The sequence below is a fragment of the Aquarana catesbeiana genome, linkage group LG07 (genome assembly GCF_042186555.1).
Source record: "Aquarana catesbeiana isolate 2022-GZ linkage group LG07, ASM4218655v1, whole genome shotgun sequence".
NCBI classification, from domain to species: domain Eukaryota; kingdom Metazoa; phylum Chordata; class Amphibia; order Anura; family Ranidae; genus Aquarana; species Aquarana catesbeiana.
Window position 1 is genome coordinate 13,716,758 of NC_133330.1, and position 23,814 is coordinate 13,740,571.

Here is a 23,814-nt window from a genome sequence, read left to right on the forward strand (position 1 = left end):
TTACCAGCAGGAGGAAGGAGGTCCTGATCAGGGCTGGTGAAAGGATTTTTGACACCCTAGGCGAAACCTCAATTTGCCACCCCCTTGGCTCTACCCCTAACTCCACCCCCTTTGCCCTGCCCATGTATACCCCACCATTTTAATGAAGTGCCCATCAAATGCAGCCTCACCAGCACCCATCCAGCACCCATCAAATGCAGCCTACCAGTGCCCATCAATGAACGTTTGCTTGCTTCCATTCATTCAGGAGTCGGGACACAGACACAGTCCTTCGCTGTCGCTGCGCCACTGACACTGTAGGCGAGTAGGAACACCAGTGGCCGGCCACCCTAGGCAGCAGTGTGCCCTAGGCAGCTGCCTAGTTTGCCTAGTGGTAGCACCGGCAATGGTCCTGATTCCTCTATATAGATCTTTATATCACTGGGGGAGGTCACCAGCAGGAGGAAGGAGGTCCTGATTCATCTATATCTTTATATAATTGGAGGGATCATCAGCAGGAGGAAGGTGGCCCTGATTCATCTATATAGATCTTCATATTACTGGAGGGGTCACCAGCAGGAGGAAGGAGGTCCTGATTCCTCTATACAGATCTTTATATCACTGGAGGGGTCACCACACCAGCAGGAGGAAGGAGGTCCTGATTCCTCTATATAGATCTTTATATCACTGGAGGGGTCACCCGCAGGAGGAAGGGGGTTCAGATTCTTCTATATACATCTTTATATCACTAGAGGGATCACCAGCAGGAGGAAGGAGGTCCTGATTTGTAGATCTTTAGTTGGACCTCATTTAGAATACTGTGTCCACTTCTGGAGATCTCATTTACATAAAGATATTGAAAAGATAGAACGAGTCCAGAGATGGGGAACACACATGGTGAAAGGTCTGAGGGATAAAACATATCAGGAGAGACTACAGGAACTTTAAATGTCCAGTCTGGAGGAAAGAAGAGAAAGGATAGACATGATTGAAATCTTTAAATATATCAAGAGGGTGAATAAGGATCTGTAGGGTGGGATTTTCAATATGAAGCCAAAATGAAGAACACGGGGACATGACCTCCAACTAACTGGAGGAAAGTTCCAAACTAATTTTAGAAAGTAATATTTTACTGAAAGGGTAGTTGATGCTTGGAATAGACCTCCAGCAGAGGTAGTTAGTCAGTCAGCAATAAGTGGCTTCAAACACGCTTGGGACAAACATAAATCTATACTCAGACAAAAAAGACAACAAAATCCAAATTTTTTTTTTATATTTAAAAAAAAAAAAAAGTATGATGACATGCATGTCATGTGATGTCAGGGGTTTTTATTTGATGTAACGTATATAAGGTAATGTAAATTGTTACTTTGGGGGTCATTTACTATAGCACCAGGAAGTACTGGGCACTATGGCAAATAATAGCTCCCATTTTAGCCAAATAAAATTTCAACAGGCGAATGTGCGAATTAGTGGGAAGCACACATTAGTTAATTCTAAGTCGGCGCTAATTAGCGCTTCCGCGTATATGCAAATGCCAATTCCTACCAAAGTTTTTACATAGTACTGCACTGTAACCATGATCCATGTATGCGAAAGAAACATTTTTATGTGAGATGTGCTCTACCTCGTGTGCATCTATTGATGTATGATGCAATTAGTATTCCTAGTTTTTTCCTTCTTTTGCTAATAAATGCAGTTATGAATGATTATTACATAGTAATGTCTGCTATTCTGTAAAGCTCATGTATTAAACATTTAGGTTACCTATTTGTTGTATGTTGTTGTTTAATTGTTAATTTAGGTGACTATAAAGCGGTAATTATTTATATTCATTCTTTAATCATACTACACTATTATGCAGGTCTCATACTTAGCACAATGGCTTAGTGGTCTGCTCAGATGTCTCCACAGCACTCACAGTACAAGTTCAAATACCATCCACCAGCTGTGTTTATTTTTTCAGTGCACAAGCGAATTAAAATAAACAAACAAAAAAGTAATCTGCCCATTAGTTAGTGTGTGGTGTTTGGAATTTCACACCATAATAGTATTGAATACTTACTTATCATTGAATGCATTTGAAGAGTTAATATAATAGAATCAGCCAAATTTAAAGCGCACTGGCTAATTGGCATTCACCTATTTTCAGCATATGCTGCTTTGGCTAATTGGCTAATAGTCATTTGCCTTTTTTCACCAATTCAATCTCTTAGTATTTCTCTGTGGGATTTGAACCCATGAGTTCTTCAAGGTAGAAGTGCTGACCACTAGCCTATTGGGCGTAGCACAGTCATACATAGAAAATACATTCACTAGTGTTTGATATTTCTTCTCCCTGAGCTGTCTCTCCTGCTGCCACCATCTTCTCCCGCTGATGTGTTCTTCCGCGCAGCCGGTTACCCACTAATAAAAAAAGAAAACGCTCTTCTTGTGGCGGTCTTCTGTGACCATGCGATAATGTCACCCGGAGAGTCCGCTCCATGGCTATGTAAGAGACGCCACACAGCGGGTAACAACACAGCGGAGGAAGACCACCGTGGAAGAAGAGCAGCTTTTTTTTTTATTAGCGGGTAACCAGCGGTGCGGAAGAACACAGCAGATGGAGAAGATGGCGGCGGTAGGAGAGACGGCTCTGGGAGAATACAGCTCGAGGAGAAGATGGAGGAGGGAGAGACAGCGTCTGGAGAAGATGGCTCAGGGAAGAAGACAGCTCGGAGCTATTTTATAATATAGGACTTGTCAAAAACTGGCTATTGATTTTTTTACATTTCACTGCTTTTTTTGGTGAATGGGTAGGGGTAAAATGTACCCCATACCTATTCACATAGGGGGCAGGATCTGGGAGCCCCCTTGTTAAAGGGGGCTTCCAGATTCTGATAAACCCCCTGCCCACAGACCAATAACCACCGACCAGGGTTGTCAGGGAAGAGGCCCTTGTCCCCATCAACATAGGGAAAAGGTGCTTTGGGGCATGTGGCCTGGTAAGGTTCAGAAGGGGAGGGTGCTCACTCGTCCCCCCCATCCTGCCCTCCAGGCTGCATGCTCGGATAAAGGTCTGGTATAGATTGTGGTGGGCCCCACATCAAATTTATTTTACATTTTGGTGTGGGGTTCCCCTTAAAGTCCATACTGATGGGCCTGGTATGTACTGGGGGGACCCTACGACATTTTTTTCCTTGAATTTTGGAATTCCATACCATAATATTATTGAATAAGTGCATACCATTGCATGCATTTGAAGAGTTAAAATATGGAATAAAGCAAGCTGATGTGCTTTGGCTAATTATGCTTCTGAGTACAATGCACACTTCCACAAGGTGATGCTGTCAGTGGGATTTGAACTCATGGCTTGAACTTTTGGGGGCAGAAGGGTATACCGCTATGCTACAGAGCTGAGCACTTACCTACAGAGAAAATACATTTACTAATGTTTGATTCTATACAATAATGTTTTGCATTTCAGGCATTAATATTATAGTAACAACCATGCTCATGCTGATGTGGCATTGGCTAATAGGCATTCGCCTCTTTTCAGCATATGCTGCTGAGTCTAATGCAAGCTTTCAGTAGGTGATACATCTGTGTGATTTTCAGCCATTTGAGCACAATTATATTGAGAACATACATTTACTAGTGTTTGATGGTGGGACTACTTTATATTCTATGTATAATAGTACTCAGCACAGTGACTTAGGCCCCTTTCACACCTGTGCAACCTGAAAGTTGCAAGATTTTGATGCCACTTTAAGCAATGCTTGTGTAATCTTGAGGTCTATGGATGCAGGAGTCGCAGGGAAAGGCACGCAACTTTCCCACAATTTTGCATCAGCAATTTTGCTGCAATTCCAGGGAACGCCTGTGTAAACTTGAGGTTTATGGACCTCAACTCGTATCAAAGTCAGACCAAAGTAGTACAGGGACTACGTTGAAGTCAGTGTTACTTGAAGTCGCACAGATATGAATGATACCCGTTGAAAATCATGGGGAATGACTTGTTATGCGACTCTGATGTCCAAAGTCGCACAAGTGTGACTCAGCCCGACTTTGTGAGCAATTTCAGAGACATCAGTGCACTTTCCTGCACAGATGTCTAGTGAAATCACATAGGTCTCAACTGTTCTCCTTTAAGAAGGTGTCCTATACCTACCTACTTTTGCTAATAGGTGTCCCTTATACCCATCTCAAAAAGTTGGGAGGTAAGAAATCGCCCCCTGAAGTCGCCCAAAGTAGTGCAAAAACTACTTTTGGGAATTGTTGTGGCGTCGCCCCAATTCGGACAGTTCCATTGCCATCAATAGGTGCCGATTTGGACTGAAATTTGACATGTCAATTCAGACCTATGTGAACATGGGTGAAGTTGCATAGATATTAGAGCTGTACGGTTCTGGCCAAAATGAGAATCACAATTTTTTTGCTTAGAATAAAAAGATCACGATTCTCGCGACGTAAAATCTTTCATGTTATCTAAAAAAAAAATTGGGCTAACTTTTCTTTTTTTTTTTTTTTTTAATTCATTAAAGTAGTTTTTTCCAAAAAAAATTGCATTTGAAAGGCGCAAATACAGTGTGACATAAAATATTGTAACCACCACCATTTTATTCTCTAGGGTCTCTACTAAAAAATATATATATAATGTTGGGGGGTTCTAAGTAATTTTCTAGCAAAAAAAAAAAATGATTTTAACCTGAAACCAACAAATGTCAGAAAAATGTTTAGTGTTTAAGTGGTTAAACTTTCCTCACACAGAATTCTATTTCATTGACAAATTGTTACAAGGTTTCTAGTTAAGTTCACTGATAAAGAATGTTCTAATTCTTGGCAGACTTCCCGGTTTTCTTTTGACAGCTGTGGCTTCAGAAGAGCAGAGAGAGTTCTTTGCATAGAAAGAATCGTGAAACTCTTTTCAAGATCGCAAAGGGGAAAAAAAGCACGATGACGAATTAATTGTGCAGCTCTAATAAATATGTATGGAAATCATGAGGGACAACTTTTCATGTGACTCTGAGGTCCGAAGCTGCATGAAAAAGTCACCCAAGTGTGAAAGTAACCTAATGCGATTAATTGATAACACCTTTGAATAAGGCCCCATTTGCACTTGTACGATCTTAAAATTGCACAGCTTTGTCATGACTTGAAGCAATGTCTGTGTAATCTGGTGGTGTATGGACCTCAAATTGCATCAAAGTCAAACCAAGGTAGTGCAGGGATAAATTTGCTACACTTTCAGGATGCACAAGTGACAATAGGGTGGTGTTATCCTTGAATCTCATTCACACTGCTGCAACCTGAAAGTCACACTATTTTGCTGCCACTTTGCCACTGCAACTTGGCCCCAACTTCTGGGAATGCCTGTGTAATATTGTACCCGATATACCTCAAGTCACATGAAAGTCACACCAAAGTAGTACAGGGACTACTTTGAAGTTGGTGTGACTTAAAGTAGCACAGATATGAATGGTTATCATTGAGAATCATGGGGTACAACTTGTCCTGCAACTCAGAGGTCCAAATTTGCTGGAAAATTCGCCCAACTGTGAAACAAGTCATAAATATTTTAATAAAAGGAGCTCTCATTTATACTTGTATAGTCCTTACTGATTTACATCAGCAGAACAAATGCAGGAAGTGATGTGTGCACATGGAACGGAAGCAAATGTGTGGTGATGCCAAACAAATCAATGAACCCCACCCACACCAAATCTAACTATGACATCCACCCCCACATTGATTAAGTACAAGTACATATCCTACACTAACCCGACCAATGAGCAACACCTCCTCTTTGCTAAAGAGACCTCACCATGTCCACCTAGATGGAGATCCTGACCAGCACAGGAACTTCCGGGTGCATACAATGACTAATTTCTGGGTTAGAAGGTGAAACCACGCTTTTGATTGCAGCTGCGAATATTTGATCTCAACCACGATTAGTATTTTTTATTTTCAGATATGCAAATCTGTATTTCTACATATATTTGAAGGTAAACTTAAGGGAGTTTGATAAGAAATGGTGTCCCTGGGTTAGCAGCAGGTGAATTACAAAGACAAAAGGCCCAGTTTGAGCCCTGGTTCACACTGACAGAGGGAGGAAATCGTTCAGCTGAACTCACACAATTTCATTCCTGCATGTCAGTCCCAACTGTGGAGGTAACATCAGAGACATCCATGCAGGTTTCTGCACAGATATCAATACAAATCGCACCAATTAGAACAGTGCAATTGCCACAGATTTGACATGTCAAATTACAAGAGCTGACACATACAACACTGCCTATCCACCAGCTGAATTCATTACCTGCATTTCTCCACAGCTGTTATATATAAAGATTCCACCTTTATCATTAACTTGCAGAAGCCTAGGTTTACATTGGAGCGATTTGTCATGTGATTTGGGAGATCAAATCGCATGACTATTGGCAGCAATGACACTGTTCCAATCGATGCAACATTTTTGTGGCGCCGCACCAATTTGCTAAAGTAGTTCCTGCACTACTTTTGCCGATTTCAGGTGCGACTTCAATAGACATCTATGTATGAAGCCACACGGCTTCTATCAAGTTGCACCTGAAATCACACTGACCTTGCTACTTTGAAATCCTGCTACTTCAAGTGAAGTAGCGCGATTTCAAAGTAGCATCAATGTGAACCAGGGCAAAGAGATTAGTTTTTTGGGGCACAAATATATATTGAAATAAAATATAAGAGATACTGCACTTTCCGAAAACCACCACCCACAAAAACTAAAGAGAAAAGTAGAAGGGAAAAAAAAAAATCACAACAAAAGCTCAATAATGTACTTTTATTTTACCAGTAGAAAAAAAAATAAAATTTACATTTACTAGCTTCAAAAAAGTTTGGACAGGATATATGGTGCTACATTTAGCAAGGGATTTTAAGGGCCCTGCTCATAGGAGCTTACAATCTAAAATTAGACAAAACCTTAGAGTGGACACAGCTTTAATTTCAGTGTATAGCGGGCAACACATCACATTATCTGCAAGATTATAGAAACATACTTAACAGTCATTCTTACAAAGCATTCCCACATAATATTACAAAAGACTTCTTCAAAACAAGTAGAAGGTAGAGGAGTAGAAGGTCAGCAGATGCTTCCAAATGATGTTTGCATGATCAGACAGGAACAATACACACACACAACATTGACAGCATGGCCACATAAACCCACTTTTGATTGAAAAAACGCACAAGAATTTCATCAAATCTCCCAATATCATTCCTTCTTCCTCACAACAAAAAAACCTGACCTTCTAAGGCCAAACAAACCCCCCTACTGCAGGCCTTTATATAAGAGAGGTTGTATTGTTAGCACACTGACACACCCAATAGAAGTACACGCCCACCAGTATCTTTCCATCTGTCTCTTCATGTATGTCTAAAGTGATTGCACCTGATGAGAAGGAACACATAATACTATTCGCAACTGCGTTAGTCCTTGGCTATATGCATCAAATCTCCAACTACAGGCCAAAGATCAAAGTCCATTTGCATCCACATAAACAAAGCAACAGTTTTCTAAGTATATGTACCTGTGCAGTGTAAACCCTAAAATTTGAAATGTCCAAGTCCCTGGGCATGATTAGTGCTAATAAACATTAACATCAGTCCCTGGCTGCAATGAGCTTCCAATATAAAGTCCAAAATTAACTTTCTTACATTAGAACCTATTTTGACAGGAGACAAATAAAATACCAGCATGTCTTTGGATTGTGGTGAGAAACCCACACAGGGAGAACATATAAACTGCAACACAAGCATGTTGGGGAATTGAACCAACATCCCAGGTGCTGCTAGATGGAACTGCTACCCACTTAGCCACCAGGCAGCCCCACACATGTTCTCTGCATCTCTGTGGTGTGAACCAGCCCTAAGTCCATAGCCATGCTCAGTGTCACAAGCAATACACAATATATTGGCCTAAGTATTGGGACGCCTGCCTTTAAACGCACATGAACTGTAATGGCATCCCAGTATTAGTATTGGATTCAAAACTCATTTGGCCCACCCTTTGCAGCTATAACAGCTTCAAATCTTCTTGTCCACAAGGTTTAGGAGTGTGTCTATGGGAATGTTTGACCATTCTTCCAAGTGCATTTGTGAGGTCAGGCACTGATGTTGGACGAGAAGGCCTGACCTACAGTCTCCTCTCTAATTCATCCCCAAGGTGTTCTGTTGAGGTCAGGACTCTGTGCAGGCCAGTCAAGTTCCTCCACCCCAAAATCACTCATCCATGTCTTTATGGACCTTGCTTTGTGCACTGGTCCAAATGATTTGGTGGAGGGGGGATTATGATGTGGGGTTGTTTTTCAGGGGTTGGGCTTGGCCTCTTAGTTCCAGTTAAGGGAACTCTTAAGGCATCAGCATACCAAGACATTTTGGACAATTTCATGCTCACAACTTTGTGGGAACAGACTGCACACCAGTGCACAAAGCAAGGTCCATAAAGACATGGATGAGCAAGTTTGGGGTGGAGAAACTTGACTTGCCTGCATAGAGTCCTGGCCTCAACCCAATAGAAAACCTTTTGGCTGAATTAGAGTAGAGACTGCGAGCCAGGCCTTCTCATCCAACATCAGTGCCTGGCCTCACAAATGCACTTCTGGAAGAATGATCAAACATTCCCATAGGCACACTAAACCTTGTGGACAGCCTTCCCAGAAGCTGTTCTAGCTGCAAAGGGTGGGACAAATCAAATTTTAACCCTACGGACTAAGACTGGGCTGCCATTAAAGTTCATGTGTGTGTAAAGGCAGGCGTCCCAATACTTTTGGCTAAATAGTGTACCTGGAAAAGACTTACAATGGTGGTGGAACCCTCCTACACATAACTATTACATTTAGACATAGTTATAGGACCTGGGAGATGAGACAACTTCTCTACATGAAGCAGCATGATTTAAGATTTGAACCCAGACACTCAGGAATACTAAGCAGAAGTTCTAACCTCTAAGCTACAGAGCTGCCACATGTGAGAACCTCCTACACATAACTACACATAACTACACATAAATACTGCATTTCTATGGACATACAGGTGATGGAATTACATTACTCAAGAGTTATTCTTCTTGATTTATTCTGTGATATTTGGTGTTTTTTTGTGGGTGAGAGTAGAATATTACCCTCAAATTTTGGGGAATTACATTTTGCTTTCTGATGTTGGTACACATGTCACATTTTTTGGGCTCAAATTATGAATATTTGGAAATAAAAAGCACAAAAAATTGTGATTCATTTTAAATTTGCTCATTGTGAAGCGCTTCAAATATCATTATTTATTTTTACTGCACAACACAGCACATGCACACGGTGGGCACAGGACCTTATATAGTGGGCACAGCACATGACATGGCGGGCACAGCTGAGCACATTACATGGGGGCACTGCAATGGACATGACATGGTGGGCACAGCACATTACATGGTGGGCACTGCAATGGACATGACATACTGGGCACATTACATGGGGGGAAGCAGCAGTCTTTCCCCTAGCACAATAAAACACCTCCCTAACAAATGTACTGACCTTATCTCAACAGCAGCATGTAAGATGTCCTTCCTCCCGGGCTCCTGCTGGTTAGAACATCAGCGCCCCTCCCCCAGACACTGAGGATCTGTGTGAGTGAACAGATCCTGTGATAGGAGTCAGGAGGCATGGACAGAGACAGGACTCGGCTGCACTGACTCTTGTCTCCTCCATGTGTACAGAGGGCTTCTCTTCCTTCAGGAAGGCACACAGATATCCATAAGCCACTGCCATGGGCCTATATTGAGGGAGGGGCCTATATTGAGGGAGGGGCCTGGAGCTGCAGCTCCACCAGCCCCTATGTTAATCCGGTGTCTTATCGAATTCAGTCCCCTATCATATAGTGTCCTCCCTGTACTGCGCAGGCGCAGTACGGAGGACAAAAGAGACGCCGAAAGTCTCCGAAGTTCAACAGCTGATCGTCAGCTGTACACGGCGCCTGCGCATTTATTCTTACCCTATGTCCAGGATCATTCCCCACTATCCAAGTGGACATAGAGTTAGAATAAATATTTGCCGAGCGCAGCGAGGCCGTGCCCGAAGCGTGGCGAGCGAAGCGAGCCCGCGAGGGGCCCTCTTACACTGCCATCGCTAACAAGTGCCCGAGCGCCGTGTACAGCTGATGGTCAGCTGATCAACTTCGGGCATTTTCGGCATCTCCTGCTCCTCCGTACGTGGCGGACGCTATTTGATACGAGGACACTATATGGCAGAACACCGGCCCTGATATGCATTAAAACACGGCTCCTCCCTTCTTTCTTTTCCATATAAGGCACTGTGGTATTCAGTAAAGGTCAGAGATCTTATGAACACTCTCCAGCTTGTTCCCCTGTGTCTTATTTGGTCTCTAACGAATTTTGAGGTCACTGAAGCTCTTCCTGCATTACCTGAAGTACACCTGGGTGGCGTCTGATAAGTCAGCAAGATGGCAGATTATGTGAGTATGAGCACCGATGGAAGCTGCAAAAGCTGAACAAATGGGTTCTGTGGACTGTAAGCAGTGGTGGGTGTAGTGCTGCTGGGTGTGGGCGGTGGTTGGTATAGTGTTGCTGGGAGAGGACAGTGGTGGGTATAGGTTTTCTTGGTGTGGACATAGGTTGGTGTAGGGTTGCTGGGTGTGGGAATAGGTTAGTATAGGGTTGCTGCCTGTTGGTATTGATGGGTATAGTGTTTGCTCTGTGGGGACAGTGGGGGGCATAGCTTGCTGGGCGTGGTTGGTATAGTGCTACTGGGTAGGGGCATTGGTGGGTATAGGGCCATTGGGTGTGGGCAGTGGTTAGAAAAGTGTTGTTGGGAGTTGTTAGTTGTTGATGGGTGTTAGCAATGTTGCATATATTGCTGTTGAGTATGAGTAATGGTGGGTATAGTGTTGCTGGGTGTGGGTAGTGGTGGGTATAGTGTTGTCAGTTGTTGTATAGTGTTGCTGGGTGTGGGTAGTTATGGGTATAGTGTGGGTAGTGGTTGGTATAGTGTTGCTGGGTGTGGGGAGTGGTTGGTTGGTATAGTGTTGCTGGGTGTGGGGAGTGGTTGGTTGGTATAGTGTTGCTGGGTGTGGGGAGTGGTTGGTTGGTATAGTGTTGCTGGGTGTGGGGAGTGGTTGGTTGGTATAGTGTTGCTGGGTGTGGGGAGTGGTTGGTTGGTATAGTGTTGCTGGGTGTGGGGAGTGGTTGGTTGGTATAGTGTTGCTGGGTGTGGGGAGTGGTTGGTTGGTATAGTGTTGCTGGGTGTGGGGAGTGGTTGGTGGGTATAGTGTTGCTGGGTGTGGGGAGTGGTTGGTGGGTATAGTGTTGCTGGGTGTGGGGAGTGGTTGGTGGGTATAGTGTTGCTGGGTGTGGGGAGTGGTTGGTGGGTATAGTGTTGCTGGGTGTGGGGAGTGGTTGGTGGGTATAGTGTTGCTGGGTGTGGGGAGTGGTTGGTGGGTATAGTGTTGCTGGGTGTGGGGAGTGGTTGGTGGGTATAGTGTTGCTGGGTGTGGGGAGTGGTTGGTGGGTATAGTGTTGCTGGGTGTGGGGAGTGGTTGGTGGGTATAGTGTTGCTGGGTGTGGGGAGTGGTTGGTAGGTATAGTGTTGCTGGGTGTGGGGAGTGGTTGGTAGGTATAGTGTTGCTGGGTGTGGGGAGTGGTTGGTAGGTATAGTGTTGCTGGGTGTGGGGAGTGGTTGGTAGGTATAGTGTTGCTGGGTGTGGGGAGTGGTTGGTAGGTATAGTGTTGCTGGGTGTGGGGAGTGGTTGGTAGGTATAGTGTTGCTGGGTGTGGGGAGTGGTTGGTAGGTATAGTGTTGCTGGGTGTGGGGAGTGGTTGGTAGGTATAGTGTTGCTGGGTGTGGGGAGTGGTTGGTAGGTATAGTGTTGCTGGGTGTGGGGGGTTGGTAGGTATAGTGTTGCTGGGTGTGGGGAGTGGTTGGTAGGTATAGTGTTGCTGGGTGTGGGGAGTGGTTGGTAGGTATAGTGTTGCTGGGTGTGGGGAGTGGTTGGTAGGTATAGTGTTGCTGGGTGTGGGGAGTGGTGTGGGTACAGGTCAAATTTTCCCACAACTAAGTCCGTTGTCAGAAATTCCGATCGTGTGTACACAATTCCGACGCACAAAGTTCCACGCATGCTCGGAATCAAGCAGAAGATCCGCACTGGCTATTAAACTTAATTTTTCTCGGCTCGTCGTACATGTTGTACGTCACCGCGTTCTTGAAGTTCGGAATTTCCGACAAGATTTGTGTGACCGTGTGTATGCAAGACAAGTTAGAGCCAACATCCGTCAGGAAAAAAAACAGGATTTTTGTTGTCAGAAAATCCTATCTTGTGTACAGGGCATTAGGGTGTCCTGGCCCTAACCCTCTCTCCCCAGTTCTTGTTAAGAGATAGTAAATCTCTTTTGTTCGCATTCAAAAAGTGACCGGCGCCCAATTATTTTATCTTGCATTACACCCACCATGTCTAGTAACCCACTCTACAAAGAAGGATGTCAGCTCTCCCTGACTCTGGAGGTCACCATTAGGCCTTTGGAGGTCGGGGATACCGCTATAGGTATATACTGTACATGTATGTAGCGCTACCTCCATAAGGGCCACTGGATGTTGCTTGTCCTCTTGTGCTGCCCTGACCCGGGGAACTTCCCATTCCCTCTAACACCCTAAGTTCCGACGTGAGGTCGGAATGAGGACACAATGTAAACTGAACACAGAAGATTTCTGTATTGTCAATATAAGGCAAACAATAGATTTTAGGGGGTCAGTCAGCCAATCCCTGGAACAGCATCTAGGGTTGGTTGGATAGAACACCAGACAATTAAGTAACTTCAGGATGAAAAAGACAAACAGTAATGAGCAAAAACACTTAATTATGCAGAGAATAGTAAACACTGAGTACCTGAATATGCAAAGAGGACTCGCTGGTGGGGAGACTATGGCTAGAAAGGGCTTTACTCAGGGAACCCTAATCCTATAGTGAAGGGTTAGGCCAGGTTCAAACCTATGCGAATTAGATGTGCATTTCCCCGCATATAATTCGCATAGCAGGACTGGCTCCCTATGGAGCCGGTTCACATATCTCAGCTGCGGAGCGCACTGCACAAAAACGCTGTGCATCTTTGGCTCCGTTTCAGGGCCGAATTCAGGCATAGAATCAGACCTGATTCGTCCCTGAAATGGGGAGCAGGGACGCACAGCGCTCCTGTGCGATCCACAGCCATTTCTAGTGTGAACCCAGCCTTAAACTCTAGTTGGGTAAGTTCACACCCTGCTAATAATGGAATAAGGGTAGTCCGAGTGTCAGGCCTGAACACGGTCTTCACCAGCACGTTGGAGCTCAGTAGTGTGGTAACAAATCCTCAGGGGGTTTAAAGCATTTTGCTAACTTAAAAAAAAAAACTGGATCCTGTCATTTTAAAGCATGTTATACAGCACAGCGATTGTGCTTTGTAATCCCCCCTCCCCCACACCTGAAATACCTGGCTGATCCTGCCAGTTTCTTCCCTCCCCCTGTAAACTGACCACGGTTCATTATGGCTGCTGAGCCCTGACACTGTGGTCAGTTTACGTGCCTCCGGCATTCGCTCTCTCCTGTCTGCGCTCCCCCCTCCACTCCCTACCTGTCAGCTTGTGACAGTGCCCGCCCTCGCCCCTCCTGCTGCTGAAGTAACAGTGTTATTTTCATATCAATGCTGTGTTCCCCTGTGTGTGATTTATAAAAGAAAAGCTGATTATACCTCATTTCAGTGTGCCAATCGGCACTCACGTGATCAGCCAGCACTCTCCTCTTCTCCTCATCACACCTGATGTCAGTGGGGGAATCCCGCCCATTGCAGCTGTCAGACAGGGAGAGGAGAGAGCGTCAATGGGCGCTCTGAAATGAGGTATAATTGGCATTTTTTTTATAAATCATACACAGGGGGACACAGGATTAGGACTCAGAGCGGATGATATAAATTAGTCAGAGTGGCTTAACAACCACTTTTAGCAGTCAACAAGTAAGAAGGGGTTATAGCAGAAGTGGAAAGTTCCTTTTGTAATTCCGGTTATGTTGTCTGCATGCAGTGTCCATATTCTGAGTGTTACTGAAGAAAATGGGGGTTTGGGGCCTAAGCCCGCTCACCAGGTCCTGGAAGTAGTCAGCACACACAGGAAGCGATGCAGGGTCCCCACACCAACCGGTGGATGGGTAGATGCTGAAGGTCAGTTAGATGTGGAACACAGTGGTCCAGGTCAGCGCCACTGCGAGGTCCACCGATCACCAGGCAGAAGCAGATGATCTTTTAATGGTGCCCGGAAATGCAGGTTCAACCGTGGAGCAGCAGCTATGGCTCACAGGGTCTTGGTAGACCGTGGTTCCTGCAGCCGGACAACAGCTTTGACATACCTCCAATATTTTGAGATGGAAATGTGGGACACCGACTAGCAAATGTATGTAGGCATAGGACACGCCCCCTGCCACACCCCCTTAAAGGAGAATTAGCCAAAAAAAGTTGACTAAATCCACAAGGGCTTTTTTTTTTTAAGTATTAATATTCCTTTATATTGGCTTTTAAAATTTACAAAGGCAACAATTTAGAATTTGGATGAAAGGTTTAGCACTGGGAAACACTTTTTGAAAGCTAAAAAGTTCATTTTATATACAACTATATGGATCAGACCAAAATGAGGGACAAATGAGGAGGAAAGAGGGACATTGCTCCAAATCAGGGACAGTCCCTCGAAATCAGGGACAGTTGGGAGCTATGGCTTTGATACTCACTGGAATGTCCCAGGAGAGGAGAGTGGGCACACAGAAAACAGCTCCTTAACTGCTTCAATCCTGGGCACTTACACCTTCCTGCCCAGATCAAGTTTCAGCTTTCAGCGCTGTCGCAGTTTGAATGACAATTGCGCGGTCATACAACACTCTACCCAAACTAAATTTGTATCATTATGTTCCCACAAATAGAGCTTTCTTATGGTGGTATTTGATCACCTCTGCAGTTTTTATTTTTTGCTAAACAAATAAAAGACCAAAAATTAAAAAAAAATAAAAGTTTTGTTTCTGTTAAAAAAAATTTTGTAAATAAGTTTTTTTTTTTTTTTCTCTTGCACTGATAAGGCGGCACTGACGATAGGCACTGATGGGTGGCACTGGTAGGCAGCACTGATGGGCATTGATAGGTGGCACTGGTGGGCACAGATAGGCGACACTGGGCACTGAAACGCTGCAAAGATGGGTTCTTATGGGTGGCACTGATGGGCACTGATACGCGCCAGTGATATGCAGCACTGATAGGCATCCCTGGTGGCACTGGTAGGCATTGTGAGTGGGCACTGATTGGCAACTGCCTGGGCATTGATTGGCAGCTGCCTGGGCACAGATTTGTATTTCCCTGGGGCTCTAGGGGCATACCTGGTGGTCCAGTGTGAATGGCTTCCCTGGTGGTCCTGGGTGGCTTCCCTGGTGGTCCTGGGTGGGATCCGACTGGGGCTATGCTGATAAAATATCAGCACAGACCCCCCTGTCAGGAGAGCAGCCGATCGGCCCTCCTCTACTCGCGTCTGTCAGACGTGAGTGAGGAAAAGCCGATCACCGGCTCATTCTATTTACATCATGATCAGCTGTGATTGGAGATGGCTGATCACATGGTAAAGAGTCTTCGTCAGACTTTTTACCTAGATCAGTGTTGCGGGGTGTCAATATCCTGCGGACGTCATATGACGCCCAGTCAGGATATTGAAACCACTTTGCCGCCATCATTCTGCTATATGGTGGGTGGCAAGTGGTTAAAGGGGTTGTAAACCCTCCGCTTTTTTTCATCTTAATGCATCCTATGCATTAAGGTGAAAAAACATCTGACAGTTACCGGCCCCCCCAGCCCCCCCGTTTTACTTACCTGAGCCCTGGAATGTCCCATGAGGAGGACGCGCTGCATCTTGATTGGATAGATTGATAGCAGCACAGCCATTGGCTCCCACTGCTGTCAATCAAATACAATTGCGCTATGGACGCCAAATGTTGGACTCAGGAGCACAACCGCAAGGTAACCCCCTCAGGAGAGCACTTGCGGGGATGAGCCGAGAAGGCCACCGGGGGACCCCAGAAAATGGCATTCGGGGCCACTCTGTGCAAAACGAGCTGCACAGTGGGGGTAAGTATGACATGTTTGTTATTTTAAAAAAAATTGAATCTTTAGTGTGACTTTAAGTAGCCTTTCCCATGATCCCCCATTCTGTTAGCAGCTTGCTGGGAGGCGTAGGCTAAGGAAGACTCAGATGTCCAGTTATGGTGCACACAGGACTACAAGTCCCATGGTTCCTTGCTTCTTGGCTCAGAATATCATTTAAACAGTCTGAGTGCAACACTAGAGGGAGAAACTAACCTGTCTGCAGTTATGAAGGTAGTGTCCGCTGCGTCCATGATATTGTGGCTGGCACCCAGCTACATGTATATAATGGTATGGCTCAGACACTCCTCTCCTTCACACTTGCCCTTAGTGACTCATTACTTCCATATCTCCCCCTTCTCATCTTTTTATTTATGTGTGGGTTTATAAATATAATGGTCCTATTCTGAGATGTGACATGTCTCACCCCTCTGGGTTACTCCATTGTGGCAGATCATTACATCTTTCCATGCAGGATGGAAGGTGGGGAAGGGGGTAGGTGGGATACTCCAGACCGTTCAGATATTTGATGTACACAACAAACAGGATAGGAAAAAATGTTTTTGTTACCTATGAAATGGATTAAATACATTACCATAAGGCAGGTATGAAAAGGGATTTGGACTGTGTACTAGGGTTGCCACCTGTCCGGGATTCACCCGGACAGTCTGGGTTTCAGTCCGCCTGAAACCCGGACACATTATTCATACAGGAATGTGGCTCAAAACAGGACCTGATAGGAGGGTGATGGGGCACTATGTGTACCGCATCAATATTCTATTTGGAGCACCCAAAGGTGAACCAGGTTTGTTACAACACTATAGTGTATACTAAGAATCATTTTTTTTTTTTTTTTTTTTTTTTGCTGTACGCCACTAAAGTGTTCAGGTTTGGCTTGAAGAAAAAGTGGCAACCCTACTGTGTACATAAATGATGCTAATTTAAGAACAAGATGAGAGTGCTGGTCATAATCTTGTGATGGAACTGAGGGATACACCTTTGGAGAGAGAACAATATCACAGTTAACAACCGTAACTGAAGGAAGGGAGAAATATTGTGATTAATAAGCGCATTTTGCTGTTCTATCCATAGACCAATACATTCTGATGAGTGAGCAATCTTCCTATATGGTGAAGGCAGGTCACAGCGGGCGGTTGTTACTTGTATGGTAAAGGTTGAGAAAGCCATTCTGGGACTATTGATTCACTGGACTCTTCACTTGTGATGTCATCGCACATCAATTGAATTACATTTCAATATTCTTATACAGATACTATGATTATTTGCACGAGAGTTTTATGTGAAATATGCGCTTATTATAATTTCTGAGTGCTGCAATTATTGTTATACAGGGTGTAATAATCACCCCCCCCTCTCTATTATACAGGGTGCAATAATTCTCTCCTTTCTCTCATACAGGCTATTAGACCTGGTTTCTGCGCGGATGTGGAGGGCTTCATTCCGCATGGATGTCAATAGTAGGTGAAGATTCTATCCTCGGCTACTTATTATACAATATATGTCTGCTCTCTGTATAATACTGATGTAGCACTCTGGGGTTTAGTTAGGGAGCGCCTCACAAATATACTTGCCAGGAATAGTTATCTTAGTCGATTGATAGAGATCTATTGATTTCTCCCTAACTTTGGCCTTGTTGCACTTTTCTCTTCTACCACTAGGTGGCCGGGTACTTGGTGGTACTACATATGAGAAGGGCAACTCAATGTCAGGTTATGAGTATATGGTTATCTCAGCCAATGGGCAGGGGTTTTCTTGAATCCCTTGTCCTGCTATATATGAGAACCTATATATTCGGGTGGAGTCAGGTGATCTATGTTCTGTGCCACCTAGATGGCTGTCTGGGTAGACGTGTGTTGTACGTCCTGGGCTGCTAGGCTGGAGATTGGGTCTATCCCGGGGGCATCTGGCTGCCAGGTTGTGTGAGATCCAGAAGTAAGAGAGCAGCGCAGGGTTGGGATTGCAGCTTGCAGTCCAACCAGAAAAAACCTCTTTTACATCCAAGAACTGCCGGGCACCCAAAAACTTAATATATAAAATATTAATTGCAACTTTATATCTTTAATATACAATCCTGTGTATACTGTGGTATTATATATGTCCTTATAGATATCCAACAAAGTGAAGTCTGTGCTAATTTTAGTTGAATCAGTCTCTTATAAAAGTCTGTGTTTTTCTCCATGATGTGACATCCCAACATCTATGAACGGTATCACTTTCATGCCAAATACAGACACCCCCCGTGTCACCAAAATTGCTGGTCCCCCAATTTCCTCTGCCCACTAGGGACCCTCTCAGTATATCTCCCAGTGCTCCGGTATATATAGGGGTAGGTGTCCTAAAGTAGGTGCCCGGAACCAAAGTTGCATAAATGTGTCTTTTGCTTATTATTAGAATTCCAGCATTACTGTTTTGTTCTTTCTTACGAGGAGTTTGCAAATGTAAAATTGTAAGAAGATCCCTGGCAGGATATTGACTCAGTGTAGTCCTTTCTATGGCACAGCGAGGCATTTGGTTCTTATAAACTCGCCCCTTTAGTTATTTAAGAACTGTCAGACGGTGGAAGTGTACTTTTTTTTTTTTTGGATTGGCGGTGATGTCGTCATTGACGTTGGATCTACACTGGGGGATGGGGCATTTTTAAAAGTTATATTACTTTTTTTTTAATAAAAGACTTGTCAAAAACTTCATTTTTTTTTTTTTTTTTTTTTTTTTACACTATGCATTTTTTTTGGGGGGGGGATGAGTAGGGTTCAGGAGGGGGTGTGCTCATTTGTTCCCTCACTTTCCTGACCTGCTGGGCTGCATGCTCAGATAAGGGTCTGGTATGGATTTTGGGGGGGGGACACCACACTTTTTTTTTTTTTTTTTTTTTTTTTTTTTTTTTTTTTAAACATTTTGGCATGAGGGTTTCCTTAAAAATCCATACCACACCCAAAGGGACTGATATGGATTGGTGGGGGGGGCACATCAGTTTTTTTTTAATTGCCGGAAATTCTTTTTTTACATTCAGCTATCAGCGGAGAACCCCGATGACAGGTGATGACTCATCAGTTATTAAGGATGCGGCGGCCACTTGCTCCCTAATGACTTGCCTATTTATTAATGTAAATAAATATGTCAGCCAGTTTATTAGCGTTTTTTTGTGAATGTCCAAAAACTTTTTGAAAAACACGGTATTTTACAGCATTTTTTAAAGCGGAAGTAAACTCAACGATGTAACATTTTTAAAAAACACGTTGCACGTTACATTCCCAGCATTTCAGGTATGCTAACTGTCACATTGACTTCCTTGGCCGAAAACAATAGGAGGGTTTGCTTCCACTTTAAGGGGAAAGGTACGGCTTTGCAAATGGAGCCCACTAGACTGATTCAATCAATATTAGCACAGACTTCACTTTGTTGGATATCTATAAGGACACACTGTATAAAATATTACAATATACACAGGATTGTGGATTAAAGATATTAAGTTGCAGATAACATTCTATATTGGAGCACGTTATTGTTTTTGGATTAAGATTTTGCACATAACTTCACTCATTTTATGTTTATTTTATGTATATTAACAGCGCAGCATCACTTGATTCTATTTTACGTGATACATCCTTGTGGGAACACCATTTAGTGCTTTTGCGCAGCTATTACAATGTAATAATTACATGGTAACTGATTGTTTCCAATAAACACATATTACCGGTAGCACAGGAGTACACTTCATTAATAATTTTTTTAATATTTTGGCTCAGCAATTTGTTTTAAGGCACTTTTTTTCCGGGGGACCTCAAAGCACTTTATCTACAGTTGGGGCAGATATCTTGGGTGATTTTTGGAAAATGTAAACATAATTTGATATCAGGAACTATCATTAAAAGTGTCAGAAGTCCCTCTGAAACCCATGGGAGGACCACTGGTGAATGACTGGAGTATTATATCCAACAAGGTCGGCTGAGCGAAATAATCATTTTTTATGTATTTCTAGTTTCATCATAAACATGGGAAAAGATCCTAGTAATTTAGTGATACACTTTGAACCTCGATTTGACTATCGTGGAGACAAGGGCAAAATAGTCTTGAACTCAAGGAATGGCGGTACCTGGGGAGCTGAGCAGAAGGAAGGCTACTTCCCCTTCCAGACGGGATCAAGCACCAAGGTACGTCTACACTGGGAGGGGCGGGACAAATGTTGGATGGGGCAAAGTGACATCACTGTTTATATTAGACACATTGAGGGGTTATTTACTAAAACTGGAGACTACAAAATCTGGTGCAGCTGTGCATGGGAGCCAATCAGCTTTTAACTTCAGCTTCTTCAATTAAGCTTTGACAAAAAAAAAAAACTGGAAGCTGATTGGTTTCTTTGCAGAGCTGCACCAGATTTTACTCTCTCCAGTTTTAGTAAACCCCATAAAATTGGCCCTAGTATATGTATGAATGTGTGTTAGGGACCTTAGGTTGTAAGCTCCTTGAGGAGAGGGACTGATATGAATGTACAATGTATATGAAAAGCGCTGCGTAAATTGAGTGTGCTATATAAGTACCTGAAATAAATAAATAATATCCATCCACGAAAGGTTCAGTAGGGAGCCAGTGACAGCTCAGGTGAAGGGTATAAAGGCTTTGCTATGATGGTCGCCCCTTCAGCTCATTCCATGAAGGATGAGAATCTCCCACATAGGAAGATCCAATGGATTCCATCATGCTGCCATTGTGTGCTATGATATACCACCTAGTGAATGGTTTCTGTTGATCAGATCACTGATCGTCAGAATTATCGGCTTGTGAAATTTTTCATGTAACCTTTCATTTCTATTTTGTGTATGTGTGTGTTATTGGAAATGTTCTGTTTGTGAGATAATTATTATAGGAAGATGGAATGGGGATAAGGAAATGTCACTATAAGGTCCCCTGTAAAGGCTCAATCTGGGGAGTAGTGGGGGGGGGGGGGGGGGGGGGTGGCAAGGAACTGAAGCTCATCACCATCATGCTACAAATCTGTTATAGAGACCAATGTGTGTGCTGGGGATGGGATACAGGGGGGACCATTGTCGGTGCTGGGGATAGAATAATGGAAAGGATCCAATGTGAATGCCAGGGGCAGTATATAGGGGAGTATCCAATATGTGTGCCGGGGGAGGAGTACAAAGGAGCTACCAATGTGTGTGATGGGAAGGAAAACAGGAGGATACCAATGTGCGTGATTGGGGGGGATACGGGGAATGGATATTACTGCTGATGTTCATCTACATTTCTCTCTGGGGGCAGAATTCCTCAGACACTAAAAGTGAGATGGTTTAATTCTATATGGGGTAGAATAGGAAATAACTGACCCAGAATAATTGTATTCTCATTTACCCCAAGCCATTCATAGTAGATGGGACCCCTATCAAGGACACATATGAATTGGAGCCATGGCTGGGATGGTGGCACATGTGGCCCTTATCAGGCAGGCATGTATTGGGGCCCCTGGAAGTGGGAGTTTGGTGTGTGTGTGTGTGTGTGTGTGTGTGTGTGTGGGGGGGTGTTTGTTTTTTTTTTTTTATCAGTATAGAAATAGGCGTAAGAATTAGATACATTGCAGACATGGTTTGTTCCTGGTGATCTGCAGATAATAGACAAACAGTATTATTGAAAATAACAACCAAGAGGTATAACATTCCCTTGTATTATACAAACATCAAATGTTAAGCCCTGCCCCCTAGGATTCACTGTCTAATGCAGTGGTTCTCAACTCCAGTCCTCGGGACCCACCAACAGGCCAGATTTTAAGTATTACCTTGGAGTTGCAGACTAGAATACTGCAATCACTGAGCAGCAAATTATATCACCTGTGATGTATTTCAGCTATCTTGCAAACCTGGCCTGTTGGTGGGTCCTGAGGACTGGAGTTGAGAACCACTGGTCTAATGCCAGATCCTCAGTGCACAGTCGAGCCTTTGGCATGTTTGTGGTAGTTGTAGGATAATGGAAAGGCTGCTGTATTCTATGCCAGCTACACTTCTCAACCTTTTTGCCCCAGAGGAACCCTTGAAAAGTGTTCAGGTACCAATTCATTGGTAGTCAGTGGAATAAAATGTCCCTTACATTGGTGGCCAGTAGTAAGAATACCCAACTTACAGTGGTGGTCATTCCACTCTTACAGGCAGCAAAAAGATCATTGGTGTTTGAAGCTGGCCCCAGGAAGTGGTGTTGGGCCCCAAAATAATCAGGAACCATTAAATGGGAGGTTAATCAGCCACAGCTCAAGATAACCCCTAGAAACCTCTGAGGGAACCCTGGGTGATAATGCCTGCCATACCAGAACTGCAAACTGGTCAACAGCTATGAATCTCCTGAGGGCTCCAGTCATTGTTCTAGGTGACAGATACACCATCCTCAGAGACCCTGTCACTTAAACATTTCAGCACAGAAGCACATCCTTCCATTTTTACTTTCCATTAACAATTTTCTGCAACACATAAATAAAGAATACATAAGAAAAGCTACATACACATATCATCTTATGGAAAGATTTGTGTTGAAAAGAACAGTATGGTGGTGAAGTCTTTGTCTCTACAGCCAACACTCATTGACTTTTTATAGCCCAGCAAGCTGACATTGTGCCACCTCTTTTCTTACAGGTTTCCTTCACATTTGAGCAAGATAAGATCACCGTACGATTACCTACCGGAAATCCTTTCTTATTTCCAATCCGCTTTCCCATAACGGACATCACATTCCTATCTGTGGAAAACTTTACGTCCAAGTCCATCACACTACAATGAAGAATCCCACAACAGAGGAGCTGCCTGTCCCCACGTGTCCATACCCAGGCTCTGTGAAATGGCCATAGTGGACAGAGAAGAAAAAATTCTTTAATCCTCCTTTGTAAACCCCCCCCCCCCCCCATGCTCTCCAATCTGAATCCTTGCTGCTCATGTAGACATACATTGTGCTTTGCTCAGTTCTTTTGCTAGAAATTAATTTCATCCACACTTAAAAAAAATTCAATGAGCTCTATTGTGTTTGATCATACCAATCAATTTATTATTTAGTGATAATGACTTTGTATTGTTTGCTCTGCTGGAGGTTTGTTGCATTACTTATAAATGGCACACAGTAACCAACAGTGTGTTAATGTAACATTTTCTGTCTGATTTCTTATATTTTCCAATAAAGATCTTTCATATCAAATTTTTTCTGGCTCCAGACTGAAAGCTGTATACAGAAATTTATTCCAAGCTTTAACCATAAACTTTCAACAATTACATGGAGAAAAATAAAATGTCATAAGGTCCAACTCTATGTAAATTACATACACAAAAAGAGCAGCTGCAGTGGATTTGCCCGGCACAGGCAGTGGTAGGGTATGGGTAGTAGTTGTGGCAGTGAATGTAGTAATACCCCAGAATGGGCAGGGGCAATGCTGGGGGTAGGAGTTACTGGAGCAGCTTTAGTCTCAGTGTAAGGATAGTAGATTAGACGCAGGGGTCTCCAAACTTTCAAAAAAAGGGCCAGTTTACAGTCCTTCAGACATTAGGGGGGCCGGACTGTGATCACTGGGCGTAGAACAGGTCCTGATGTCAGTGGGAAAAAACAATGCCCTTTCTTTAGTGTCAGTGGAAGTAATTGAGCCCCATTGTTGATGTCATTGGGAGGAATAGTGCCCCATCATTGGT

The 23,814-nt window shown here is 43.7% G+C and overlaps 1 protein-coding gene across 1 annotated transcript in view; it reads left to right on the plus strand.

The window, feature by feature from the left end:
- Window positions 1-23,329, plus strand: part of LOC141102700 (galectin-1-like) — a 25,779-nt gene extending 2,450 nt beyond the window's left edge. The window contains exons 2-4 of the mRNA XM_073591620.1: window positions 17,558-17,616; window positions 20,139-20,310; window positions 22,777-23,329. Coding sequence (XP_073447721.1) covers window positions 20,152-20,310; window positions 22,777-22,920 — 303 coding nt within the window. The 5' untranslated portion in view covers window positions 17,558-17,616; window positions 20,139-20,151 and the 3' untranslated portion in view covers window positions 22,921-23,329. The remainder of the gene's footprint in view (window positions 1-17,557; window positions 17,617-20,138; window positions 20,311-22,776) is intronic.
- Window positions 23,330-23,814: the final 485 nt, after the last annotated feature.